Here is a 24,088-nt window from a genome sequence, read left to right as displayed (position 1 = left end):
CATAGTGCCTATGACAGCTGCCAGTAAAAGGGATGATTTGCTCATTGATGCAGTATTTCTCATTGTTTGGTAGGTTGGGATAGCCTTGCCACACGCTGTCAAGTAATGGCCTGACTCTCCAAAGAATGTCCGCCTTTTTTGTTTCCTCTGTTACATCCAAGTCATCAACAATCTTGAGTGAGCTTCTCAGCTTGAAGAACCTATCCCTTGCCATTTTGTTGCTTACAACTGGCACTTTTGTTTTTTTTTGGCCCACAACATTTTAATTCTTGGATAGCCAAGGCAGGCCATATGGACTGATATGCCAAAGAAGATCTTAATTTATTGTGGAGTAGTATTCAGAGGTACTCCTCTAATTTATAGCTCTCTTTGGTTTGTGAATGCTGACAAATCTTCAGTAACATTTCATTTACATTTAGGGCATTTAGCAGACACTTTTTGTCCAAAGCAACTTACAGTAATTCATACATACATTCATACACTGATGGCAGTGGCTGCCATGCAAGGTGCAAGCCAGCACATCAGGAGCAGTTTGGGGCAAGTATCTTGCCAAAGGACACTTTGACATGCAGATCAGGGGAATCAAATCAGCTACCTTCTGATGACAAGACACTGGCTCTACTCCTGAGCCACAGCCACCCCAATGAATTTGTTGTCAATGTACTGGGAAAAGTGCTGAATTAGACTCCACTCTTGAAGGGTTGTAGGGTCATCTTGACAGTCATGAAGCCCAGGTAGCACAGGTGTGAATCTATTATAATGGAATAAACACCAGTAAATGAAAGGTAATGAGAAGAATAATAATTAAACCTCACCATATCTAACTGGATTAAATGCAGTCAGGCAGTAGTGCATCATTGGGACGATTCCAGTATTATGGCTGTGATATGGTCAACAAACTTTGCATTCTTGAGGCAATTTGCAATTATTTCATGACACCACTGTAGCAGTAGTGAATTACTTGAACTGAATTATTCTGGAACTAAATAAATGGAACTCCTCCTTGAACCGGCATCATATCGTGGTGGAGAGGTTTGAGCACCTGAATGACCCTAGGACAGCGGTTCCCAAACTTTTTTTGCGGAGCACCCCCTTCTACGTCCCAACCGGGCTGACGCACCCCCCCCCCCCCCCCCCCCAAAAAAAAACGCAACAAAGCTTTGTTTTATCGCCATATAAAGACTCATGTTTAATCATGCGCAAATAACCACAACATGCATGACGATAACAACATCAACAGAGTTTCAATATCATACAACAAAGTTACGCACAAGCTTCCACTTTGAAGAGGATGAGTGACAGACAGGCTCAGTAACAGAAGGCACGATTTTGACATAAATGTTATTTTTTCAGCCGCGTAAAAGAAAAATTGCAGCAGTATTAAATAACCGTGGAGCTAACATCAACATCATCATAACACAACAGTTATGGAAATTAGAACGACAGAACATTGAATTAAATTGCAATGAAGTTACAAACGATCCACAACATTAAAGAGCATGGGCTCAGAAACAGGTATAAATGAATAAAAACGAGGATCAATCTGAAACTTTACAAGTGCGATAAAATTACACACGATCCACAAAATAAGTAACAAAGAGGATGGGCTCAGAAACATAAGATAGGCCTAAATTAAAAGAGTATAAAAGAGGATCCATCTGGAACTTTTCAAGAGCAGCGCAAAAGTCGCTCAGCCTGCAGCAAGAGAGGGAGAGAGAGAGAGAGAGAGACGGGGAGGAGGATGTGTGAGTATTCCCAGTGGGCCTATATTTGTAGCAATAATATCAATACCGACAAAGACTTACCCATATTAATGCAATGGATGGGAGCCAGGGGGAGCCAGGGGGACAAGGAGGGAAAGGTGGAAAGTTAAAAAAAAAATTAAAAATCCTCCAAATTTATGTAATGAGCTATGACGTGCCTAGGTGGAAAAGGGGGGAAAGCCATGCGATATCCAATGGGGATGTCTCGCTCTGCTGTCGTCCCTCAGTCAGGTCGGTCCCAGAGAATTTGGGACTCGAAACTCGTCACCTCTCTGATGTGTCTGCAGCTGAGCACTGTGATGCATGTCTCTCTCCCCGGCCGGGAGAGTTATCATACCGTAAATTACCGAATAATAGCCAGGGCGTTTATTTGGGACCAGGTGGCAATTTGTGACAGGAGTTTAGTTCCTTCCTCTCAAAACCCGGGATGAAAATGTCACACACTTCGCCAGCTTCTCGGTGAATTCTCTGGCATCTTTCTGCAAGTGAAGTTGTTGTGGCGGAGGAAACGATTCAGCCAACCAGCACTCGCTGCAAACTCCTCATCTCTGCTGTCACTCACGGTGGCGGACATTTGTTTCGCCTTGATCATCATGCGGGACACTCTCTCGTGGCGTGCCCGTTTGCTGATAACTCATCCCCGCATGTTTATCTCCAGCTTCTCGCTAGATTTCTTCCTCCCTCCAGCAGGCAGCCTGGTCCTGCTGCTGTCCTCCTCGGACAGACGCTGAAGCTCAGTTTGATTTTTTCACCAATCTTTCTCTCTCTTGGGGTCGACAGAGAAACGTCTAGGCGCAGCATAAATAAATAAATAAATAAATTAATAAAAATAAAATAAAAAACGACCGTCCATCGGCCCACCGGAAAAAACCCCGGTACTCCCGATGGCCAGTCCACCCCTGCAATAGCAGTTTCTCCAGTGGCTGTGTGTGTGTGTGTGTGTAGGTGTGTGTGTGTGTGTGTGCGCGCGCGTTATCAAGTTACTGTTCAATGAGTAACTTTCCGTGATCAACGATGTCGGTAAATGGATGGGCTGTGCTACAGCAATAGTTGCGTGGTGGTGTTTAACGTGGGCCCTTTAAATTTAGAAGCAAGAACGAACAGGGTGACTAAGCGACTTAGGTGGAGTGGACAAGGTGGATTTTACTCTTTGTGCGCTTTCGGTCTGAACGCACAGACACTGTGTAATATTTTTACACCAGACCACCATTACATTTTTCATCTTGCGCACCCCCTGGTGGCGGCTTGCGCACCCCCAGGGGTGCGCGCACCACACTTTGGGAATCCCTGCCCTAGGAGATATGTTGTCTGGGGCTTAATGCCCCTGGTAGGGTCTCCCAAGGCAAACAGGTCCTAGGTGACGGGTCATACTAAGATCGGTTCAAAAGCCCCTAATGAAAGATAGAACATCGAGGAAGTTTACGTTGCCTGGATTGGCGTCACTGGGGCCCCACCCTGGAGCCAGGCCTGGGGTTGGGGCTCGCAGGCGAGCGCCTGGTGGCCGCTTCTTTGCCCATGGGCAGCCCGAACGAGCGACATGAGCCAGCCCTCCAGTGGGCTCACCACTTGCAGGAGGGTTCAGAAGGGGCTGGTGCAGTGTGATTTGGGTGGCAGTCGTGGGCGGGGGCCCCAGCGACCCAATCCCCGGATGGTGACTCTAGCCATGGGGACATAGAATGTCACCTCGCTGGGGGGGACAGAGCCTGAACTGGTGCGGGAGCTTGAGCGGTACCGGCTAGATATAGTCGGGCTCACCTCCACGCACAGTCTGGGCTCTGGAACCCAACTCCTTGAGAGAGGCTGGACTCTCTTCTACTCTGGAGTTGCCCGCGGTGAGAGGTGGCGAGCTGGTGTGGGCTTGCTTATAGCTCCTCAGCTCAGCCGCCCTGTGTTGGAGTTTACTCCGGTGAACGAGAGTGTCGTTTCCCTGTGCCTTCGGGTCAGGGTTGGGTCTCTCACTGTTGTCTCAGCTTGTGGCCGGACAGCGGTGTAGAGTACCCGGCCTTCTTGGAGTCCCTGGGAGGGGTACTGGAGAGAGCTCCAACCGGGGACTCCGTCGTTCTACTGGGGGACTTCAATGCTTATGTGGGCAGCGACAATGTTACCTGAAGGGGTGTAATTGGGAGGAATGGCCTCCCCGATCTGAACTCGAGTGGTGTTTTGTTACTGGACTTCTATGCTAGTCACAGTTTGTCCATTACGAACACCATGTTCAAGCATAAGGGTGTCCATATGTGCACGTGGCACCTAGGCCAGAGGTCAATGATCGACTTTGTGGTCGTGTCATCTGACCTCCGGTCGTATGGACACTTGGGTGAAAAGAGGGGCTGAGCTGTCCACTGGTCACCACCTGGTGGTGAGTTGGATCCGCTGGCAGGGGAGGAAGCTGGACAGACCTGGTAGACCCAAACGTACTGTGAGGGTCTGCTGGGAACATCTGGCTGAACCCTCTGTCAGGGAGGTCTTTAACTCTCACCTCCGGGAGAGCTTTGACCAGATCCTGAGGGAGGCTGGGGACATTGAGTCCGAATGGACGATGTTCTCCACTTCCATTGTTGACGCGGCTGTCCGGAGCTGTGGCCGTAAGGTCTCCTGTGCCTGTCGTGGCGGCAATCCCCGAACCTGGTGGTGGACCCTGGAAGTAAGGGATGCTGTCAAGCTGAAGAAGGAGTCCTATCGAGCCAGGTTGGCCCGGGGGACTCCTGAGGCAGCTGACCGATACGGCAGGCCAAGCGTGCGGCAGCACAGACAGTTGCGGAAGCAAAAACCCCCGGTATGGGAAAAGTTCGGGGAGGCCATGGAGGAAGTCTACCAGTTGGCCTCGAAGAAATTCTGGCAAACCATCCAGCGCCTCAGGAGGGGCGAAGCAGTCCTCCACCAACACTGTTTACAGTGGAGGTGGGGAGCTGTTGACCTCGACTAGGGACATAGTCGGGTGGTGGAAGGAATACTTTGAGGATCTCCTCAATCCCACTGACACGCCTTCCATAGAGGAAGCAGAGGCTGATAGTCAAACGGCCGATAGTCAAACCTCGTATTCAGGAGGATCAATGCGGTTTTCGTCCGGGCCGTGGAACACTGGACCAGCTCTATACCCTCCATAGGGTGCTCAAGGGTTCATGGGAGTTTGCCCAACCAGTCCACATGAGAAAGCATTCGACCGTGTCCCTCGTGGCATTCTGTGGGAGGTGCTCCGGGAGTACGGGGTCGGAGCCTGGTTCGCATTGCAGGCACTAAGTCAGACCTGTTCCCAGTGCATATTGGACTCCGGCAGGGCTGCCCTTTGTCACTGGTTTGGTTCATTATTTTTATGGACAGAATTTCTAGGCGCAGCCACGGGCCGGAGGGAGTCTGGTTTGGGAGCCACTGGATTTCATCTCTGATTTTCGCGGATGATGTGGTCGTGTTGACTCCTTTGAGCCAGGACCTCCAGCATGTCCTGGGGCGGTTTGCAGCCGAGTGTGTAGCAGCTGGGATGAGAATCAGCATCTACAAGTCCGAGGCCATGGTTCTCGACCGGAAAAAGGTGGCTTCCTCCCTCCAATTTGGGGGAGAGTTCCTGCCTCAAGTGGAGGAGTTTAAGTATCTTGGATTCTTGTTCACGAGTGAGGGAAGGATGGAACGGGAGATTGACAGGCGGATCGGTGCAGCGGCCGCAGTAATGCGGTCGTTTTATCAGTCTGTCGTGTTGAAGAGAGAGCTGAGTCGTCAATCTACATTCCTACCCTCACCTATGGCCATGAACTTAAGGTCATGACCGAAAGAATAAGATCCCGGATACAAGTGGCTGAAATGAGTTTCCTCTGCAGGGTGGCGGGGCGCTCCCTTAGACATAGGGTGAGGAGCTTTGTCACCTGGGAGGAGCTCGGAGTAGAGCCGCTGCTCCTCCACATCGAGAGGAGCCAGCTGAGGTGGCTCGGGCATCTGTTTCGGATGTCCCCGGGACACCTCCCTCGGGAGGTGTTCCTGGCATGTCCCGTCGGGAGGAGACCCCGAGGAAGACCCAGGACATGCTGGAGTGATGGATAGATGGATGGATAAATAAAACATATGTGCTCCTCCTGGCCCACAGAGGGCGACGTCTTTCCTCCTCATCCCTGTCTGTCTCTGTGTCTGTATCTGTCTGCTCATCTGAGCCTCCTGCATCTTCTTCCTCTTCTTCACCATCTTCTTCTATCCAATGTTCAAACTCATCCTCATCTTTCTCATCATCAGACAGCTCCAAATCCGAATCTCCCTCAACTATTTTGTAAGGAATTGTCTCTGCTTCGGTTCTGTCTCCTACAAAAATGTTGAGTCATTAAGTACATGGAGATGGCCTTGTTGTCCATTATAATTCTCATTTATTAAAAGCACTTTCTTATCACTTTCAGGGATCTGTGTTAGAGGCTAGATGTAGATGTTTTTACTCTAATAAGTAGAATTGTATCATTAAAGAAGCCCATAAAATCATTACTGCTGAGTGTTGTAGGAATACAAGCATCAACAGAGGAATGCCTCTCTGTCAGGTTGGCTACAGTGCTGGAAACAACCCTGGGGTTGTTCTTATTTTCCTCTATCAATGCAGAATAATGAGCTACTCTGGCATCAAGGAGAGCTTTCCTAATACATTTTAAAGCTTTCTAGTCAGACTAGTGAAGCTTCTTCCAGTTTAGTAGAACGCAATTTCCTCTCAATTTTTTGTGATATCTGCTTTAATATGTGAATTTGGGAGTTGTTCCATGGAGCTTGTCTCTTATGCTTTATGTTTCCTTTTTTAGATGGGCAATATCATCAAGTGTCATTCACTGTCAGCAAGAGGATCAATCTGGGAGGGACTAGGATTAGCATAAGAGTCGACTGTTGAATAAAAAGCAGACAGTCATTTCCGTATTTAGCTACAACACTGTCAGACAGACATCTAGAATAGAAATGTTTGCCTTGTGGTGTGTATCCAGTAATAGGAATTCAATTGTTATTAAATAATGGTCTGATAAAGGAGTATTCTGTGTGAAAACTATTAAATGTTTAATTTCAATGCCATATGCCAGAACAAGGTCGAGGGTGTGATTAAAACAGTGAGTTGGGTTACGTACACACAGATGGACACCAGTGGAATCTAATATTGAAGTACCAAATACTAAAACTGAAGTATTAATAATGAAGTACCAAATACTAAAACTGAAGTATTAATAATGAAGTACCAAATACTAAAACTGAAGTATTAATAATTAAGTACCAAGTCTTTCATAATCAATGTTCATGTCCATATTAAAACTTACTTTGTGCTGTTGTCCTCATGGTTATAATTTATTAGTTATTAGGGAAGCTGTATAATAACCCACCTCCTAACAAGTCCCATTGTTCTCTCTTCTTGCAGTTCAACGTGATTGAAATTCAGGTAAGACTCAGGGAAATATCCCCAACCAAATGTGTATTCAGGCCATCAGGCTGAGTTTGTTTGGACTTAATGTATCTTTGTGGGGGGGTTTTATTTATTTTTTTTTGTCTTTTTTTAGAATGAAATCTGATTTGGGGAGACATCATAATGTCAAAACTGCTATTTCTTTAAACTTTTATGATATTTAAATTCAATTTGTATTGTTTTCAAGTACATTTCAAACACATTGCACCTTTAAATTTGGCACAACAACAGTGTAGAGAAAAGATTTTGATATTTGTATACTGTAATATAATATGAATTTGATATAAGTAGTGTATGGATATAAACATGTTCTTTTTGTATGCGTCATTGTTTTAACATTTGGTATTGACAAGTAGATGTCTTTATTTTCTCACAAAGTCATAAGCAGATGGTGATCTGGCCAAGGGTTTAATCATTTTGAGATCAGGTACAGTCGCTCTAGCAAAGTCTCCCCCAAACACACTGAAAATACATGTTATTCCCATTGATTGTATGTAACAGGATGCTGATCGCAACCGCATTGGACAGTGGCTGAACATCACATCCAATGGGAAAATACTGCAGCTGTCTCACTCCTTGAACTCTGAGGCCCGTGAAGGAACCTACAGAGTTACTTTGTGGATTAACAGACATATAATAGAGCAAAACTTCAAGGTGGAGAAATATGGTAAATAAGGTTTATTTTTCCCTTTCACAGTTTGTAATGAATAACACATGCTAACAACCACATTTTATCCTCAGTTTTACCAAAATTTGATGTAAAAATAAATGTCCCTGATGAGATAAGCCTTGGGCAGGACATAATCAAAGTGGAAGTCTGTGCAAAGTAAGTAATGGGACTTCCTCACAGATACACATGACTTGTGACATTTTCATGATTTGATAATGAGTGAAATGTTTTCTCAATCTATTCAGATATACATATGGACAGCCTGTACCAGGGACTGTTGAACTGGTGATGTGCCGCCCTGTGAACCGTGCATTTGGTCTATTCACATGGGCCCCATGTCACAAGGAGACAAAGCAGGTACAGTTGATATAACTCCACTCACATTAAAATAAATAAAAACATTTGATATAAACACACACAAAAAAAGAATTTGCCTGATAATAATTTTATTACATGTACATTTTCCATCTTATTTAAATAAATCAGTTTAATGTAAAGGGTTACATTAATGGAAAGTTTGTTGCATTGATGTGTATAAATGAAATAAATGATATTCATTACAGGGGACAGAATAACTGATTTGAAATGCATTACATTTATGTATAATAAACACTTGAAAAACACATATTTATCTAGGTGTTCCCTGTAATTACTGAATAAACACATCAGATGTATGGAAGTCTGCAGTAATGGCTTCTAAACAAACAAAAGTATTTAACTAATACACCTTTAATAATCATCCCAATCTTTAAATTCATCCCCCAGGCGTTCCCAATTGTAATTATTATCAGCACCGCTTTTGCAAAGACAACTGGATCGTTTCCATTTTCATCAGAGCCACAATAGAAACAACACAGACAAAACGTGAGCTCACTCAGTCATTTAGCCTATAATAGAAATGGATCGCCAGTTAACCTTCCTTTTCCCAGGTGACCGCCTGGTGGCAGACAACACTGTATAGTGATAGTGAGGTTTACAGGGAAAAAATGTAAATGCTGATGGTTTTTATTGTTTTATATCCATTACAATGTGCACTTGTCTATTGACAGTTAAAGCTGGCTTTCTGCTGCGTCTGTGTGTTGCTGCTTACTCTGGATGTTGCTTGGCAATCTGACTTCATGAAACCTTTTCATGTACATGCTGAAACTGTTTCATAAAGAAACAGACCCCACAAGGCCATGGTTTACAGTGATTCTAGATTGTTTTTGCTCTTTTGTGGAATTGTAAAGGTGTCATTAGTTACAGATAAATTAAGATTCTCCTGATGCTGATGTCTGAGCTGTTTTTTTCAGATTGCTATGGTTAAATGTCAAATAATTACCAGATATTTGAACTGAGTATTCTAAACGTGTCGATGATCTGATGGTTAATGTTGAGCATCATTCTGAAAACCAACCCCTGTATCTCTGGTTTTGGTTACAAATGACAGTATCAGTTGGTGGGACATGTGATTTAGTTGGTTAATAATACTTAAATGAGACACTGTGACAGCTACAACTCTTTGTTTTGATACATCTTTATTTTTGTATTATCTAGACAGAAAAGAATGGCTGTGCCACGTTTATGACTGAGATGTCCACTTTCACTAAAGCTGACCCAATGTCACTGTATAATGAACTGCATCTCAAAGCCACAGGGACGGAGGAGGGGACTGGCAAGTTTCAGTTTTCATATTTCTAAAAAATGTTTGTCCTTTTTCAACATCATGGCATACTGTTGTAACATGGAAGCTTTTCTTGCAGGTATTTCATTCTTACAAGGGAAAAAAGTGAAGCTTTCTTACATTTTTAGAAGACTGTCCTTTATTGACACACCAAAGGTTTACGACCAAGCATTAATTCTTGAAGGAAAAGTAAGTCATAGATATGGTCTTCATTTCTTCATGGTGAGGAATGCAGTGCACCTGAAGCCATCTGCATTCTCAGTGATACAGCTTTTTGCTTCCAACAGGTTAAAGCTGTTTACTTCAATAATACACCTATTCCTGACAAGCTGGTCCATTTGTTTCTTCATGGAATGTCTTCATCACGTCTGCTGCAGAACCTCACAACGGACAGTGATGGTATCGCATCCTTCTCCTTAAACACAACCAGCTTCAAAGGAAACATTCAACTACTTGTAAGTAAATGATTATGTTAGTATTAATAAAATGGCATTGATCTGCTGCAGTTAAAGCTGCACCCACAACAGTAGAGCCAAGACCAGTGTAAGTCATCACCATGGTCATTTGCAATTTGAGACATTTTTTAAAGTCATAAGTAGACAATCCACTTGCTGCATTGTCACACTTTATATTTTACTATAGTGTGTTATGGTAGCTCTTTCCTCATGCTAGATAACATCAGTTAAATTGTTCCACAGGTACCTGGGGATAGCAACCTTAGAAAAGAATGCCTCGTCCTGTTTTGGTTGTGTTACACTTCCTCTGTGCTTTAATGCAACCTTCATTTTTGCAGGAAAAACAGAGGCACAGTGAGAGTAAGATTTTTAGAGAACCAATCTATACGTTGATAGTGTCATTGGTTTACCACCATTAGGCCTACACTGTGTAATGTGTAATTACTTAAATTAAAACAAAAAGTTGTGTTGCCAGTTTAAAGTTCATATACTATAACCAGGGCTGAACTGACCCATATCCACACACCCTCCCGCACTCTCCGATCCTCTTCTACGATCCAGCTCTTCCAGATCTGCCCCCAGCCTCTGGAACTCTTTCTCACCAGACATTCGCACTTCTGACACTGTCTCCACTTTTAAATCTCGCCTGAAAACACACTTATTCCAAGTGGCTTACTCTGTATTAGACTAATCATATAATCACACTCTTGCCTACTCTTTATTCCACTCTATTGCACTATTCTCACACCGGAAGCTCAGCCCTGCCTAACCCAGCCCAGTTGACTTCCTGTATGGTGAGGAGTGCGGAGTCTGAATTCTGTGCCGACCTCCTGGCACTATGTAATTGCATTTTCTTATTTATTTTTTCACCTCATTTGCACTAAATTGTCTCCTGTTTTTGTTGTACTGTTGTTGTTATGCGCGGTGCCCTTGAGTGCTTTGAAAGGCACCTTTAAATAAAATGCATCATTATTATTATTACTATTATATTATTATTATTTCACAAGGTGTTGAAGTGGCGAAGAAAGTTCTGCTTGGATTACACTTTTATTTTACCATTCACCTTTCAGCCACAGTCCACCACAGCTTCACCCATACATACTGAATATGGAATGTCTTTACATGGCTATTACATCCTAGTAGATACCATACCTTGTACTGTGTATGACTTTGTAATGGACAGTGAATTTATCAAGGGTACTTAAACAGCTGATTGCCTTTCTAAACATCTGACTCAGTTCTTTAACCCCTTAAGGAACACCGTTCCAACATAGGAACACCCTTGTGTTTGGACGGAAACCAAAACCTTTGTTCCAACATCTGTAACTCTGTGTCAGTATGTCATAGAATCACACTTACACTTCTAGAAAAAACTTGAGGGTGTTACCTTTCCAATGCACATCCCTGAGTCTCAAATTATGTGGGAGCTGTCATGCTATTGATTTTGGTATGTCATTTTGGAAAAAGAACCTTAAAGCCCCTGTACGGAGTTTTTAACTGGATATAGTAAAGTCTCTGGTTTCTGCTGATGTGTCTCTGTTACCTACAACAGCAAATGAGCCCATCAGCGTGAAGATACGCTTTTTCTAAGTAGTCTAATTCTATACCTCTGAAAGGCATTGGTCGGGTCGGACCACTGACGAAACGATTTACGGCAGTCAGACCGGAACTGACGACATTCAGGATACGGCATAGCTGTTTTGTTGCGACGCTAGCCAGTGCTAACCGAGCTAAAACTTTTGTCATGGCTGATAATGAGACAAAGAAAAGAAAAAGAATTCGACCCTAAGACCAACGAAAGGCCAAGAGGGAATCCGATTGAGCTAGGGCTAAACACGGATAAACATTGGCGATTCCTTCCAGAGATGGAGAGAGTTGCGGGGCTTGAAGGGAGGGTCGGATCCAGAATTCGCCCGATTCCTCCTAGAAAGGTTTGTAAATTTTATTTCATTTATAAAATGTAATGCGGGATGCAGTTTACAGCAATACATGAATTTATGTTGTTACAACAAAGCTGGCTAACGTTACCACTAGATTAGCTCTAGATACTACACTCGTGAAAACGACAACAAACGTCATAGATCACGCATCCATTTCAGCTGTGTGTATGCTTCAGCCCAGCCGACCTGCAACGATGCATCGGTAATATCCTCCTCTGTCATTATAAATGATTCAGTTTCTTACTTAGAACAAAACATCCAACACAATCACTGTGACTTTGCTGTAACGCTAGCTCTGTAGCACCGTGGGTAATATGTATAGCTGGGAAATTGCAGCGCAGCAGCAGCATTACTTTGTTTCACCGGCGGCATATTATATTAAGTAGAAATACAAATAGACACATTACCGCGTCCATATGCACGCTGCAGATAGCTGCTAAAAATTTAAAAAAAAAAAATGTTTTCAAAGCAAGTCCCGTCGTCTTTCCGACGTTTCCAAAACAAATCTACATGTGCCGGCCAGACAAACGTCTTCACGACAGTGGGCGCTAGAGCTCATGGGAAATGCAGTTTTCATTCCGGCAAAACACTACTGCTTTCGTCCAGCGGGGCCGCCAAAATCAACACTAAATGAAAAGTCTGTACGGGGCTTTAAAATGGGGGCGTTTGCTAAGAGGTTAAAGGAGAACTTTGGTCGATTTAAACATGCAGCTTCATTGCTCAAGCTACCCTTGACTTGCCAGTACCGAAGACGCAAACACATTTGGTCCAACCATTACAGAGCTCCGTGAACGGAGATGTAGCATTGAACGCTAACAGCATGGGGTCAGAACTTTACACTGTGTTTTAAGCGTCTTAACATGCTCCACATCTCACACCAAAAGTTATGCAACATCAGCAGACACCTTACAACACAGCACTGTAGCGTGTATGACTCAAAATGAATAAAAAAGTAGTTAAAACAGTGTGTTCTTGCAAGCAGCCACATACCTGTTTGTTGACATCGATGTCTTCTGGTAGCTAGACCAAACTAGTCAATCCGTCGAGCGTGCGCTTACTCCCTCACTGGCGGAGACGGAAAAGTATTCCAGCATTTTCGTGTTTCTGTTCATAATGTATATGTCCATGTTACAGCCTGTCATGAGCCATGCGCCTTACAATAGCCTGTTAAGCCTGTTAAGTGCACACTTGATGGATATACTAGTTTGGTCTAGCTACCGGAAGACACGGATGTCAACAAACCAGTAGGTAGCTGCTTGCACAAACACACTGTTTTTTTTTTGGAACTTTATTGCCTTTTATGCACATCAACAAGCAATTAACATCACAAAGAAAATCAGAAAATCATCTTGAGATTGGGTTTCATCTGTCGCGCCTAGAGATAATTATATACAGATAGAGCACACATACACTTTTCTAGCAAAAATAAGTCATATGTTGGTAGTTACAATAGTTATTTAAAAACAGAATTTAGTTTTTGAGGTATAAGAGTCCTAAACAAGATAGTCAATAACTAGAGCCCATCTTCTCATAAAAATGGGTACTTTTAGCTGTAACTGGGCAGTCATATATTCCATCATGTAAACATGCTTTACTTTCTGTAGCCATTGAGCAACCGTGGGGGGGTTGGGTTTCATCCAATTAATAGTGATCATTTTTCTAGCAATCATCAACAAAACATGCAATAAATAACATTGTTCTGTGTTAAACATGTGGTCGGGAAATACATCCAATAGAAACAAGAGAGGGTCCATGGGAAGGTCCATTGCCATGATTTTTTCCAGTTCCTCTTTGGCCTTTTTCCAAAATGTTTGTATTTTCGGGCAGTCCCAAAATATATGAGTATGGTCACCGACCATGCCACAGTTCCTCCAGCATTTGTTGCTGGAATTGTTTTTGGAGGCAAAGGTTGTTATCGGTGTCCTGAAGAACCTGGTTTTGACCTTCCAGTCAAATTCTTTATAGAGTTGGCTTCCAATCCCCCTGTGGCATCTGGAACATATGTTTTCCCACAAGGCATCCTCTATTATTGCATTTAGCTCCAGTTCCCATTGTTGTTTGATATGTAATGTATTATCTGACATATCTAGCCTTAATTTATTGTATATGTGAGATACTTGTTTTTTTGATGAGGAACCGTGTTCAGACAGATGTATAAAATGGTTTTCTATATTTGTAGGTTCCTTTTGTAAATGTTCCCAGTCTATATTTTTCGTAACATAATGTCTGATCTGAAAATATCTGTATAAATCACTTGAAGGCAGGTCAAACTTATCTCTAAGTTGTGAGAAAGACTGGAATGTGTGTCCCTCCAGGAGTTGATTTATTATTATCAGACCCTTCTCTGCCCACCTTTTGTAGGTCCTGTCTGACATGGATGGTAAAAACTCTATGTTCCCAACTATAGGCATGGCCCGTGATAGGGCTGTAACTCCTTTTAGTTGTTTTTGGACTAGATTCCAGACCTTCAATGTATGTATGACCCACATGTTATTTATTTTAAGTTTTTTCTGAGATTGCTGGCTAAGAAATGGAAGACTAGACAGGGGTACCCCTGGTATGGAGTTTTGTTCTATAGAGACCCATCCAGTCTCTAGGTCCCTGACAACCCATGCCACCACTGCTCGTAGCTGGGCTGCCCAATAATATAATTTTAGATTAGGCAGGTTTAAGCCTCCTTTCTCTTTTGCTGACATCAGTACTTTCAACCTTATTCTTGGTCTTTGATTTTGCCAAATAAATTTTGATATTAATTTTTCTAACAACTTAAATATGGATTGTGGTACTAAGATAGGGAGGGACTGAAATAAGAACAGTAGTCTTGGTAGAACATTCATTCTCACAGACTCTACTCTGCCAAAGAGTGACAATGGGAGCACATCCCATCTATTCAAGTCCTTTTTAATTTCCCTGATCAGTTTATCGTAATTAGAAGAGAATAGCTGTGTGGTTTTAGGTGTAATAAAAACACCAAGATATCTGAATCCCTGATTGGATCTTCTAAAAGAAACCAGGTCATCTAACTGGGAGGGCCAGTCCCCAACAATCATCATGGCTTCAGATTTATTCGTATTAACCCTATACCCCGACACTTTACTGTACTCATTAACATTATGTAAAAGAGCAGGAACAGAGGTTATAGGATTTTCCAAAAATATTAATGTATCATCTGCGAAAAGTGCTAATTTATGCTGATTATTTCCTTCATCAAGTATTCCCTGAATAAGGGGGTTGGATCTTATCAATTCAGCTAACGGTTCAATGCTGAGAGCAAACAGAGAGGGTGACAGAGCGTCACCTTGACGTGTACCACGTCCCAGCAGAAAAAATTCAGAGCAGTGCCCGTTTACTCTAACCCTGGATCTGGGTTTTTTATAAAATATTTTAATCCACTTCACAAAAATATCATTGAAGCCCATTTTGCTGAGAGTCTGTTCTAAGAAGGTCCAGTCGACTCTGTCAAATGCCTTCTCAGCGTCTAAGCTGAGAAGCATTGACCTCTTGGCTGCTAGTGATTGTAGGTTTAAAGCTCTTCTTACATTATCGTTTCCCTGTCTGTTGTTAATAAAACCTGTCTGGTCTGGTTTTATAAGTTTTCTAATATATTTTTGTATCCTATTTGCTATAATGGAGGTCAGAATTTTAAAATCTACACATAAGAGACTGATCGGGCGGTAAGATGTACATAGAGTCGGATCTTTATTGTCCTTATGGATAACACTTATCACTGCATCTGACCATGATGCAGGGGGGTGCCCTTCTGTTAGAACATAACTATAGACTCTACACAAAACTGGAGTTAACTCATTTAGCAAGGTTTTATAATATTCTCCAGGAAGGCCATCTACTCCTGGGGATTTGTTATTTTTAAGTCTGAGAATATTATCTTTGATTTCTTCTTCTGTGATTGGACGTGTCATTGTATCTGCCTCATCTGCTGTTAATCTGGTTAGATTGATTGAATTAAGAAAGGATTCAATCTTTTCTTTTTTATGAGGTTGGTCTTCCTCTGTATACAGCTTTTGGTAATAATTTGCAAATGCCTCTGAGATATCTTTTGGTTGGGTTAACACCTGATTAGTATTTGGGCATTTTATTTTATGCACTACTCTGTTAGATTGAGCTTTACGCAACTGGAAGGCTAGCAAGCGGCTTGCTCTATTACCAAATTCGTAGTACCTCCTATTTATAAATCGCATCGCTCCCTCTGCCTTATAAGTCAACAGGTCATCCAGCTTCTGTCTCTTCTCTTTTAATAATACCAAAACTTGATGTGTTTTTAATTGTTGATACTGTGTCTCTAGTTTCTTAATTTCCCTTTCTAGTTCAACTTGCTGAGCCAGCCTTTGCTTTTTTAATCTGGACGAGATAGCAATAATGTTGCCCCTCATCACCACCTTGGCTGCCTCCCAGAGACTAGAGGGGGAGACTGTATCGTTATCATTATATTTCAGATAGTCTGTTAAGTCTTTACGGATTTCCTGTTGAATTGCTTCATCGTTTAGTAATGACACATTGAGTCTCCAATATTTAAACTGTTTCTTCGGTCCTATCTGTATCTTTACAGTGACAGGGGCATGGTCCGATATAGTTATTGGTTCTATATTACATTCACTAGCTCTGTATATATCCGTTCCTGATATCAAAAACATGTCCAGTCTAGAGTGGCTGCCATGTACCTGGGACATGAAAGTATAATCTTTTTCTCTAGGATGTAGGTGGCGCCAGACATCCACCAGGCCCATTTCATCCATCATTGCATGAAGAGTTATTGATTTCTTGGGCATAGAGCCCACTCCTGCTGGAAGTCTATAAACACACTGTTTTAACTACTTTTTTTATTCATTTTGATTCATACACGCTACTGTGTTGTGTGCTAAGGTGTCTGCTGATGTTGCATAACTTTTGGTGTGAGATGTGGAGCATGTTGAGACGCTTAAAACACAGTGTAAAGTTCTGACCCCATGCTGTTAGCTGTCAATGCTAAATCTCCGTTCACGGAGCTCTGTAATGGTTGGACCAAATGTGTTCGTGTCTTCGGTACTGGCAAGTCAAGGGTAGCTTGAGCAATGAAGCTGCATGTTTAAATCGACCAAAGTTCTCCTTTAAAGTATGCATTTTGGGGGAAATACATGATATACTTCTTTGCTGTGGTTGGAGTTGCCGCTTCAGCTACTACTCCTTCTCTTGCATTGACCCCCTGGGCCCCCGTGTGGAGTTAGGTCATAGTCAATCACCAGTGCTGCTAAATTAAAATATGCTGGTTTGGTGCTGATGACTAACCTTAGGTTTAGATGAAGACGTAAATAGAATCCCAAATAGAGTTATTATATTTTCAAATATTTTTAATTGAAGCATCAGAGAAGAGGTCATGGCATTCATACAGGATAAGAACCTGCACCAAGTTTGTGTGTGTATTCACTGTAAACATTTGTCCTAATTATCTTTGGAAATATTTGTCTCCGCTCATCCTCCCATGCATGTTTGTTGATCTCAGTGGTTAATGTTTTCCAGAACATTGTAGATACTGGATATCAAGTTCTCTGAATCCACCTGCTTATTTAAACAGTTGTCATGTTTTTCTGGACTTGCAGTGCTGTAGTCCTGTATGTGTGGTTTCACATAGTCCCTGACCTGAGGAAACCTAAAAAACTTCTCAGCAGAGAAATGTTTCAGTAACAAGGTCAATGAGAAAAATTCCAATTAAATTTCTCCTGCAGTTCTTGGAAGGAGGCAAATGTCCCTTTCACATACAATTCACCCACATAGTTAATTCCTTGTCTCTTCCACTGGGCAGAAGCACCAAGTAGAGGCTTTGAGAGGGGGGGTTATTTGCAATTGGGAGAAGAAAGGACCAAAATAGAGTTATTTCTAGTGTAACTTGTGATTCCAAAAGCTGGAGAGGTCAGTCAAAGAAGGAGATTAAAGGGATATTCCGGTGTAAATTTAATCCATGGTCTAAATCAACGTGAAACTGTGTTAGACTCCCTCTCGAGAGATCAAGTTAGCAGACCGCTAATATACGGAGTTTTATCAACCTCAGAAACGACCGCACGACAACAATACACTGCAGTAAATGGATCCAAATATAAACTGCCACCAAAAAGCCACAAATAATGCTCAGAACAGCACCAAACTTAAGCAACAGTACAAATAGGGTCTCAGCACATAGTCCGGGGCATCTAACCTCCGCTAGCTTAGCTACGGAAGCTATTGGGATGCTAAAAACAGAGTTCAACTCTCCTCCATCAGCTTCCGGGTCAGGGAAGCAGCAATTTCTGAGGTTGATAAAACTCCGTAAATTAGCGGTCTGCTAACTCGATCTCTCTAGAGGCAGTGTAACACAGTTTCATGGTGAGTTAGACCATGGATTAAACTTACACCGGAATATCCCTTTAACCAAGGGACAGTAAGTTAGGTAATACTATCAGACAACACCTTTGTTAACGTACCTGAAGGAGTTACAAAACCATTGGAATGTAATACTGATACTATATAACCCAAAAAAAGAAGAAAAGATCGTCAGCAAGAAGATTTATTTAAGGTTAATTCTACAATTATTCTCAATTCCTACCACCAGGTTGGATTCTCCGTAAAATAAAATCATTACTAGGGATTGTTGATAACTGTAACTTTATCAACAAACTTACTATTACTGGGTAGCAGAATTTGTTAGCTGTAGTCTCATGTCAACTCCATTTACCTCTGCTAAATGCCTCACATTTAAGGGCATTTAGCAGACGCTTTTGTCCAAAGCAAATTAGAATAAGTAAATTTGTCACAAGAAAGAAATCACAACTTATGCTATGCTATCGAGGTTAAGTCTGAACAAGTGAGTTTTTAGTCTTTTGCGGAAAATGGTGAGTGACTCTGCTGTCCTGTCATTGGTTGGGAGTTTTTTCGACTTCTGGGGCGCCAGAACAGAGAACAGTCGTGACTCAGATTCAGATTCAGATTCAGAATACTTTATTAATCCCTGGGGGGAAATTGTTTTTGTTCCAATGCTCCGTGCAGAGTAGAAATAGAAATACAGCATCAATGGAAACAAGCGATAAAGATGAAGATGTAAATAAAATAAAATATTAAAGTAGACATTAAAATGAAATAAAATATCAAAGTAGACAATAAAATACAAATAAATAATAAAATAGTAAAGTATAGTATACAATCTGAAATATATACAATATACAATGAAATGGTGTAACGTTATAAGTTAAATGAGAATGGATAGTTATATTGTATGTTTTGTTTTATAAATAGCCAAATGAGTCAGATCATCAGAGGGAGGAGTTGTACAGTTTGATGGCCACAGGTAAGAATGACTTCCTGTGGCACTCAGAAGTGCATTTAGGAGCAATCAGTCTCCTTCGACAGCATCCTCCTGTCTGACACTGCTAACAAAGTGTCCAGCTCCACCCCCACAACGTCACTGGCCTTTCTGATCAGTTTATTGAGTCTGTTGGCATCGGCTACTCTCAGTCTGCTACCCCAGCACACCACAGCAAACAGAATAGCACTGACCACCACAGACTCATAAAGCATCCTCAGCATCGTCAGGCAGATGTTAAAGGAGCGGAGCCTACTCAGAAAATAGAGGCGGCTCTGTCCCTTGTAGAGGACTTCAGTGTTCTTAGTCCAGTCCAGTTTATTGTCAATGTACACCCCCAGATATTTGTAATGTTCAACAATGTCCACGTTATGCCCCAGTATGGAAACTGGGGTCACTGGTGTCCTGGTTCTCCTCAGATCCACCACCAGCTCTTTGGTTTTTCTTGAGCTGCAGGTGGTTCAGCTCACACCATGAGATACAGTTGTCCAACACAGCCCTGTACTCAGCCTCCTCACCCTTGCTGATACATCCAACTACAGCAGAGTCATCAGAAAACTTCTGAAGATGGCAAGACTCTGTCTGGTAGCTGAAGTCCGTGGTGTAAAGGATGAAGAGGAGGAAAGGAGAGAGGACAGTCCCTTGTGGGGCTCCGGTGTTGCTTACCACTGTATCTGACACACAGTGCTGCAGGCAGTGAGGTAGTCCACAATCCAGGACACAAGGGGAGAATCCACCAGCATCGCCGTCAGCTTGTCACCCAGTAGAGCAAGCCTGATGGTGTTGAAAGCACTGGTGAAGTCAAAGAATGTGACCCTCACAGTGCTCCCCGGCTTGTCCAGGTGGGCGTAGACATGGTTCAGCAGGTAAATGATGGCATCCTCAACTCCAATCCGGGGCTGGTAGGTGAACTGGAGGGGATCCAGGTGCGGCCTGACCATAGGCCTGAGCTGATCCAGGACGAGTCTCTCCAGGGTCTTCCTGATACAAGACGTCAGTGCCACCGGTCGGTAGTCCGAGAGACCGCTGGGCTGTGGTGTCTTTGGCACTGGAATGAGGCAGGACTTCACTAAGTGACCTTTGTTTCCTCTCAGTGATGGCAGTACCAGCCGGCCAGCTGAGGTAGTGGAGCGAAGTGCTCATGCTGGGGCATGAGGTCTGACCAGTGTTTGGAGGTAGATGGGTGCAGTTCCATTGACCACCTTCCAGGCCAGTACCATTGTTTTGAATTGGATGTGGGCTACAACAGGTGGAGGTCATGGAGGAGGAGGGTCACATGGGAGAATTTGGGTAGATTGAAAAGGAGGCATGCTGCAATGTTCTGGATACACTGCAACGGTTCAGTCACAGAGGCTGGGAGTCTAGCCAAGAGCGAGTTGCAGGAGTCCAGGAGGAAGATGACCAGCGCTTAGACAAGGAGTTGCCTTGTGAGGAAAGACCAGATCCTGTGGATGTTGTAGAGAATCTGCAGAATCGGACCACAGCAGTGATGTTGGGGGTGCAGGATAGTCTGTCGTCAAGGATTACTCCCAGGTTCATTGCAGTTGATGAAGGCGAGACTGTGACGTCCTTAACAGTGACTGACAGGTCAATGCGAGGCGGTCTTTCGCTGGGATAAAGGGAGTTCAGTTTTATGAAGACTGAGCTTGAGGTGATGCACAGTTGTCCAAGCGGAGATGTCTGCCAGACATTCTGAGATGCAATGTGTCAAATGCAGCAGATCAAGGTCGAGGAGAATGAGGATGGATGAGTGAGACGAGGCTCTTGTGGCACAGAGGGACAAGGAAGGTCCCTTTGTGAAAGATAGGAGGACAGTTGTTTGTTGAGGGCGCATTCCAGGGCTTTAGAAAGGAATGAAAGAAGAGATACAGGACTGTAGTCTGGGATGGCAGCTGAGTCTAGGGTGGGTTTCTTTAAGAGTGGCTTTACTGTAGTTGTCTTGAAAGGAGCTGGAATAAGGCCTGAAGTGAGGGAGGAGTTGATCAGGGTGGTGAGGAATGGCAAGATGTCGTGTGAGATGTCTTGGAGAAGGGAGGAGGGAACCGGGTCAAGGGAACAGGTGTTGGCTTGGTTAGACGTAACTTGTGTGTGAGTATTTCAGAGGAGAGAGGGCTGAATCAGGTAAGGCCATCAGAGGTGAGGGTTGAGGGAGGTGCTTTCTGTAGGCGAATCTGTCAGCGTAACTCGGTTTCACCATCATCGGAATCCAATTATTAATCTTTTATAGCAACAAATAGTTACATTACATCAGTGCCCTGCAAACAGCTACATTAAAAAGAAAATGGTATTAAACTAGAATTATCCGCTCTCTGTTGTAATCCTCTACCCATCAGTCAAATCTTGTATCCATTTCTGCCCAGTCTCATATAATAGGGCCTATGTTGTGAAGACTTTGAAGGAATTAATGAAAAGGTAGGCTAAATGTACTTCTTGTTAAAATGGAAGTTTTCACTATATTGATGTGTACGTGTCAAGTGAAGAATTTCTGTAAGATCCAGCTTTCTGCGCTGTGTCATTCCAGATTTGAGGAAATTGCCTCTAGACATTCCTGAGACTGGGACAGATGTTAGGTCTGTAAGGGAAATTCTCCTTGTTGAGGTAGAGAGTTGCTAATTTTCCGAAGAATTAGCCCTTTTTTTAAACTGACCCCTTAGGTAAAGGGATGTATCCCCTCCTCTCACATCCTGATATGTTCTCTAGCATACATTGATTACAGAATCCATAACTATTTAATAGATAAAGAGATAGATAGAATTACTTTAATGATCCCAGACTGCGAAATTATTTAATTTTCATTTTCATTTTTTTTTTCTTTTCTACCACTCTGCTCATATTCCTTTCCTCAGTACTCCATGAAGAAGTACCGAACAGTTTCTTACAGATCACATTAACCTTTGACCTCCAAAATCTAATCAGTTGGTCCTTGAGTCCAAATGGCCAAATAGCAAAATTCTCTAAAGGTGTTCCTGAGATATTAAGTTCACAAGAATTGGATGGATGAACATTTATAATGCCTTGGGCGCAGAAGCATAAAAAATTTTTTGTGTCCCTGTTTTTTTAAATGCGCACCAGATCAAGATCCTCAGTCATAAGGCGGTAGTGCTCACATCGCTGTTGTCTGTGGGGGCTGCCAGAATCAACCAACACTAAAAGTTCCTTTTAGCTGCTTTAAAAGACTCTAATGAGTTTGTTACCTTTGACAATAAACCCTGAACAGTGCAAAGAAATATCCATAAAAGCTTTCATTGTGAGAACCTCAACTACTGTTAGTTGGTAAATGACACTTGTTCTTCTTTACAATCCAGGCACGCCTCGCAGAAAGACCTGAGCGTCAAACTGGACACTATGAGACAGCACATCACACATTGTCCATGGTCCAACCATCTGCTCCTCATATTAAATCAGTCAGCTCTCTGGAGGTGAAGGGGAAGGACAAACCCCTTCCCTGTGAAAAGGAAGAGACCATTTCCATCCAATATACAATAGTAGGAGAGACACAGGGCTCTGTGGATGTCATGTATCTGGTGAGTAGCGGTATGCAAAGCAAAACTGAACAACTTTAGAAAATCTTTTGGTCCGTTTTGACCTGAAGGCGAATTAAACACTTCTATCATTTTCCCTTAAATTCTCCAGATCTTATCCAGAGGAACCATTGTCACACAAGGACTTAAAACGGTGGACGTGCAAAATAATCATGGTACTTAAAGATTGTTTGAACCAAGACTTTAACAAGCATCCTGTGGCCACAGAGTCAGATTTGTTGGGACCACTCTCATTCCAGTTCTGTGTCATGATGAAAAGACTTAGTATTACACTTGGTGGAGAGGGACAGGGGGAGTTTTTAACATGTATTCCTGTTGATGTAATCTGCCGACGATGTGTGTTGTGTTGGTTGATACATTGGATCATCACACTCAGTTTGCTGTTTCAGTGACTGAGGGCGAGGTGTCCTTTACATTGAAGGCGTCTCCAGAGATAGCACCAGTCGTCCAGGTTGTGGCTTACACCGTCCTCCCCAGTGAAACTGTGATTGCACACAGTGCTGACTTCTCCACAGAGAAATGCCTCAGCAACAAGGTCAGTGAGAAGAGAAAAAGGCATATGGAGAGTCATCTGAGCTTGACAGATTTAGGTCTGAAATGAATTATCAGTTTGGTCTAATACTTAGGTGTTTCAGAATGATTTCACTTGGGAGGCAGCTAAATTCACAAACATATGTGATCATGTGATATGTTTCAAGGACACTGATGGAAACCTAAACACACTTTCCAACATCTAAATATAGAGTCCGTATTATATTACTACTTGTGTGTCTGTGTGTGAATGTATGTGTGTCTGCATGTAATTGTATGTGTCAGGTGTCCTTGGAGTTTTCTCCGTCCTCAGCCGTACCAGGAGAGGAAACCACCCTGCAGGTGACGGCCCAGCCGGACTCTCTGTGTGGTGTGAGTGTTGTTGACCAGAGTGTCCTCATCAAGGAGCCAGGGAAGACTTTGGATAAGGACAAGGTAACTTCTGGAACAGATGGATTATTTATTATTTTACTTATTGTGTAGGTTTGTAACCTGAAAGGTACAGGTGTATGTCTTGTGACTGGTGGGCAAAATGTTATTAGGGAAAGTAAAGTAATGTGAAGGGAGCAAGGGGAGGCAGCAATACTATGTGTGTCAATAATTACTCATTTATGAGTGTTCAGGAAAAGAATTTTTTTTTTTTTCCATTAAAACACATTTGATGAGCTTTTTACATCCGTATCTTGATGTCAAATTTGTCACCCAGTTGATATAAAAAAGGGCAAGCAGCACTTTACACTTTAGACTACAGGTACACCACCAGTCAAAAGTTTGGAAACACGACTTCTGGTTT

General features: G+C 42.8%; 1 protein-coding gene across 1 annotated transcript in view; it reads left to right on the top strand.

The window, feature by feature from the left end:
* LOC115573817 (alpha-2-macroglobulin-P-like) overlaps window positions 1–24,088 on the top strand; it is a 51,766-nt gene that overhangs the window by 4,018 nt on the left and 23,660 nt on the right. The window contains exons 5-15 of the mRNA XM_030404819.1: window positions 7,123–7,143; window positions 7,669–7,834; window positions 7,909–7,993; window positions 8,083–8,194; window positions 9,374–9,491; window positions 9,580–9,689; window positions 9,788–9,955; window positions 22,528–22,746; window positions 22,856–22,919; window positions 23,154–23,299; window positions 23,581–23,730. Coding sequence (XP_030260679.1) covers window positions 7,123–7,143; window positions 7,669–7,834; window positions 7,909–7,993; window positions 8,083–8,194; window positions 9,374–9,491; window positions 9,580–9,689; window positions 9,788–9,955; window positions 22,528–22,746; window positions 22,856–22,919; window positions 23,154–23,299; window positions 23,581–23,730 — 1,359 coding nt within the window. The remainder of the gene's footprint in view (window positions 1–7,122; window positions 7,144–7,668; window positions 7,835–7,908; window positions 7,994–8,082; window positions 8,195–9,373; window positions 9,492–9,579; window positions 9,690–9,787; window positions 9,956–22,527; window positions 22,747–22,855; window positions 22,920–23,153; window positions 23,300–23,580; window positions 23,731–24,088) is intronic.

The sequence above is a fragment of the Sparus aurata genome, chromosome 2 (genome assembly GCF_900880675.1).
Source record: "Sparus aurata chromosome 2, fSpaAur1.1, whole genome shotgun sequence".
NCBI classification, from domain to species: domain Eukaryota; kingdom Metazoa; phylum Chordata; class Actinopteri; order Spariformes; family Sparidae; genus Sparus; species Sparus aurata.
The sequence above is the reverse complement of the archived record's forward strand: the minus strand, read 5'-3'. Positions and strand labels throughout refer to the sequence as shown.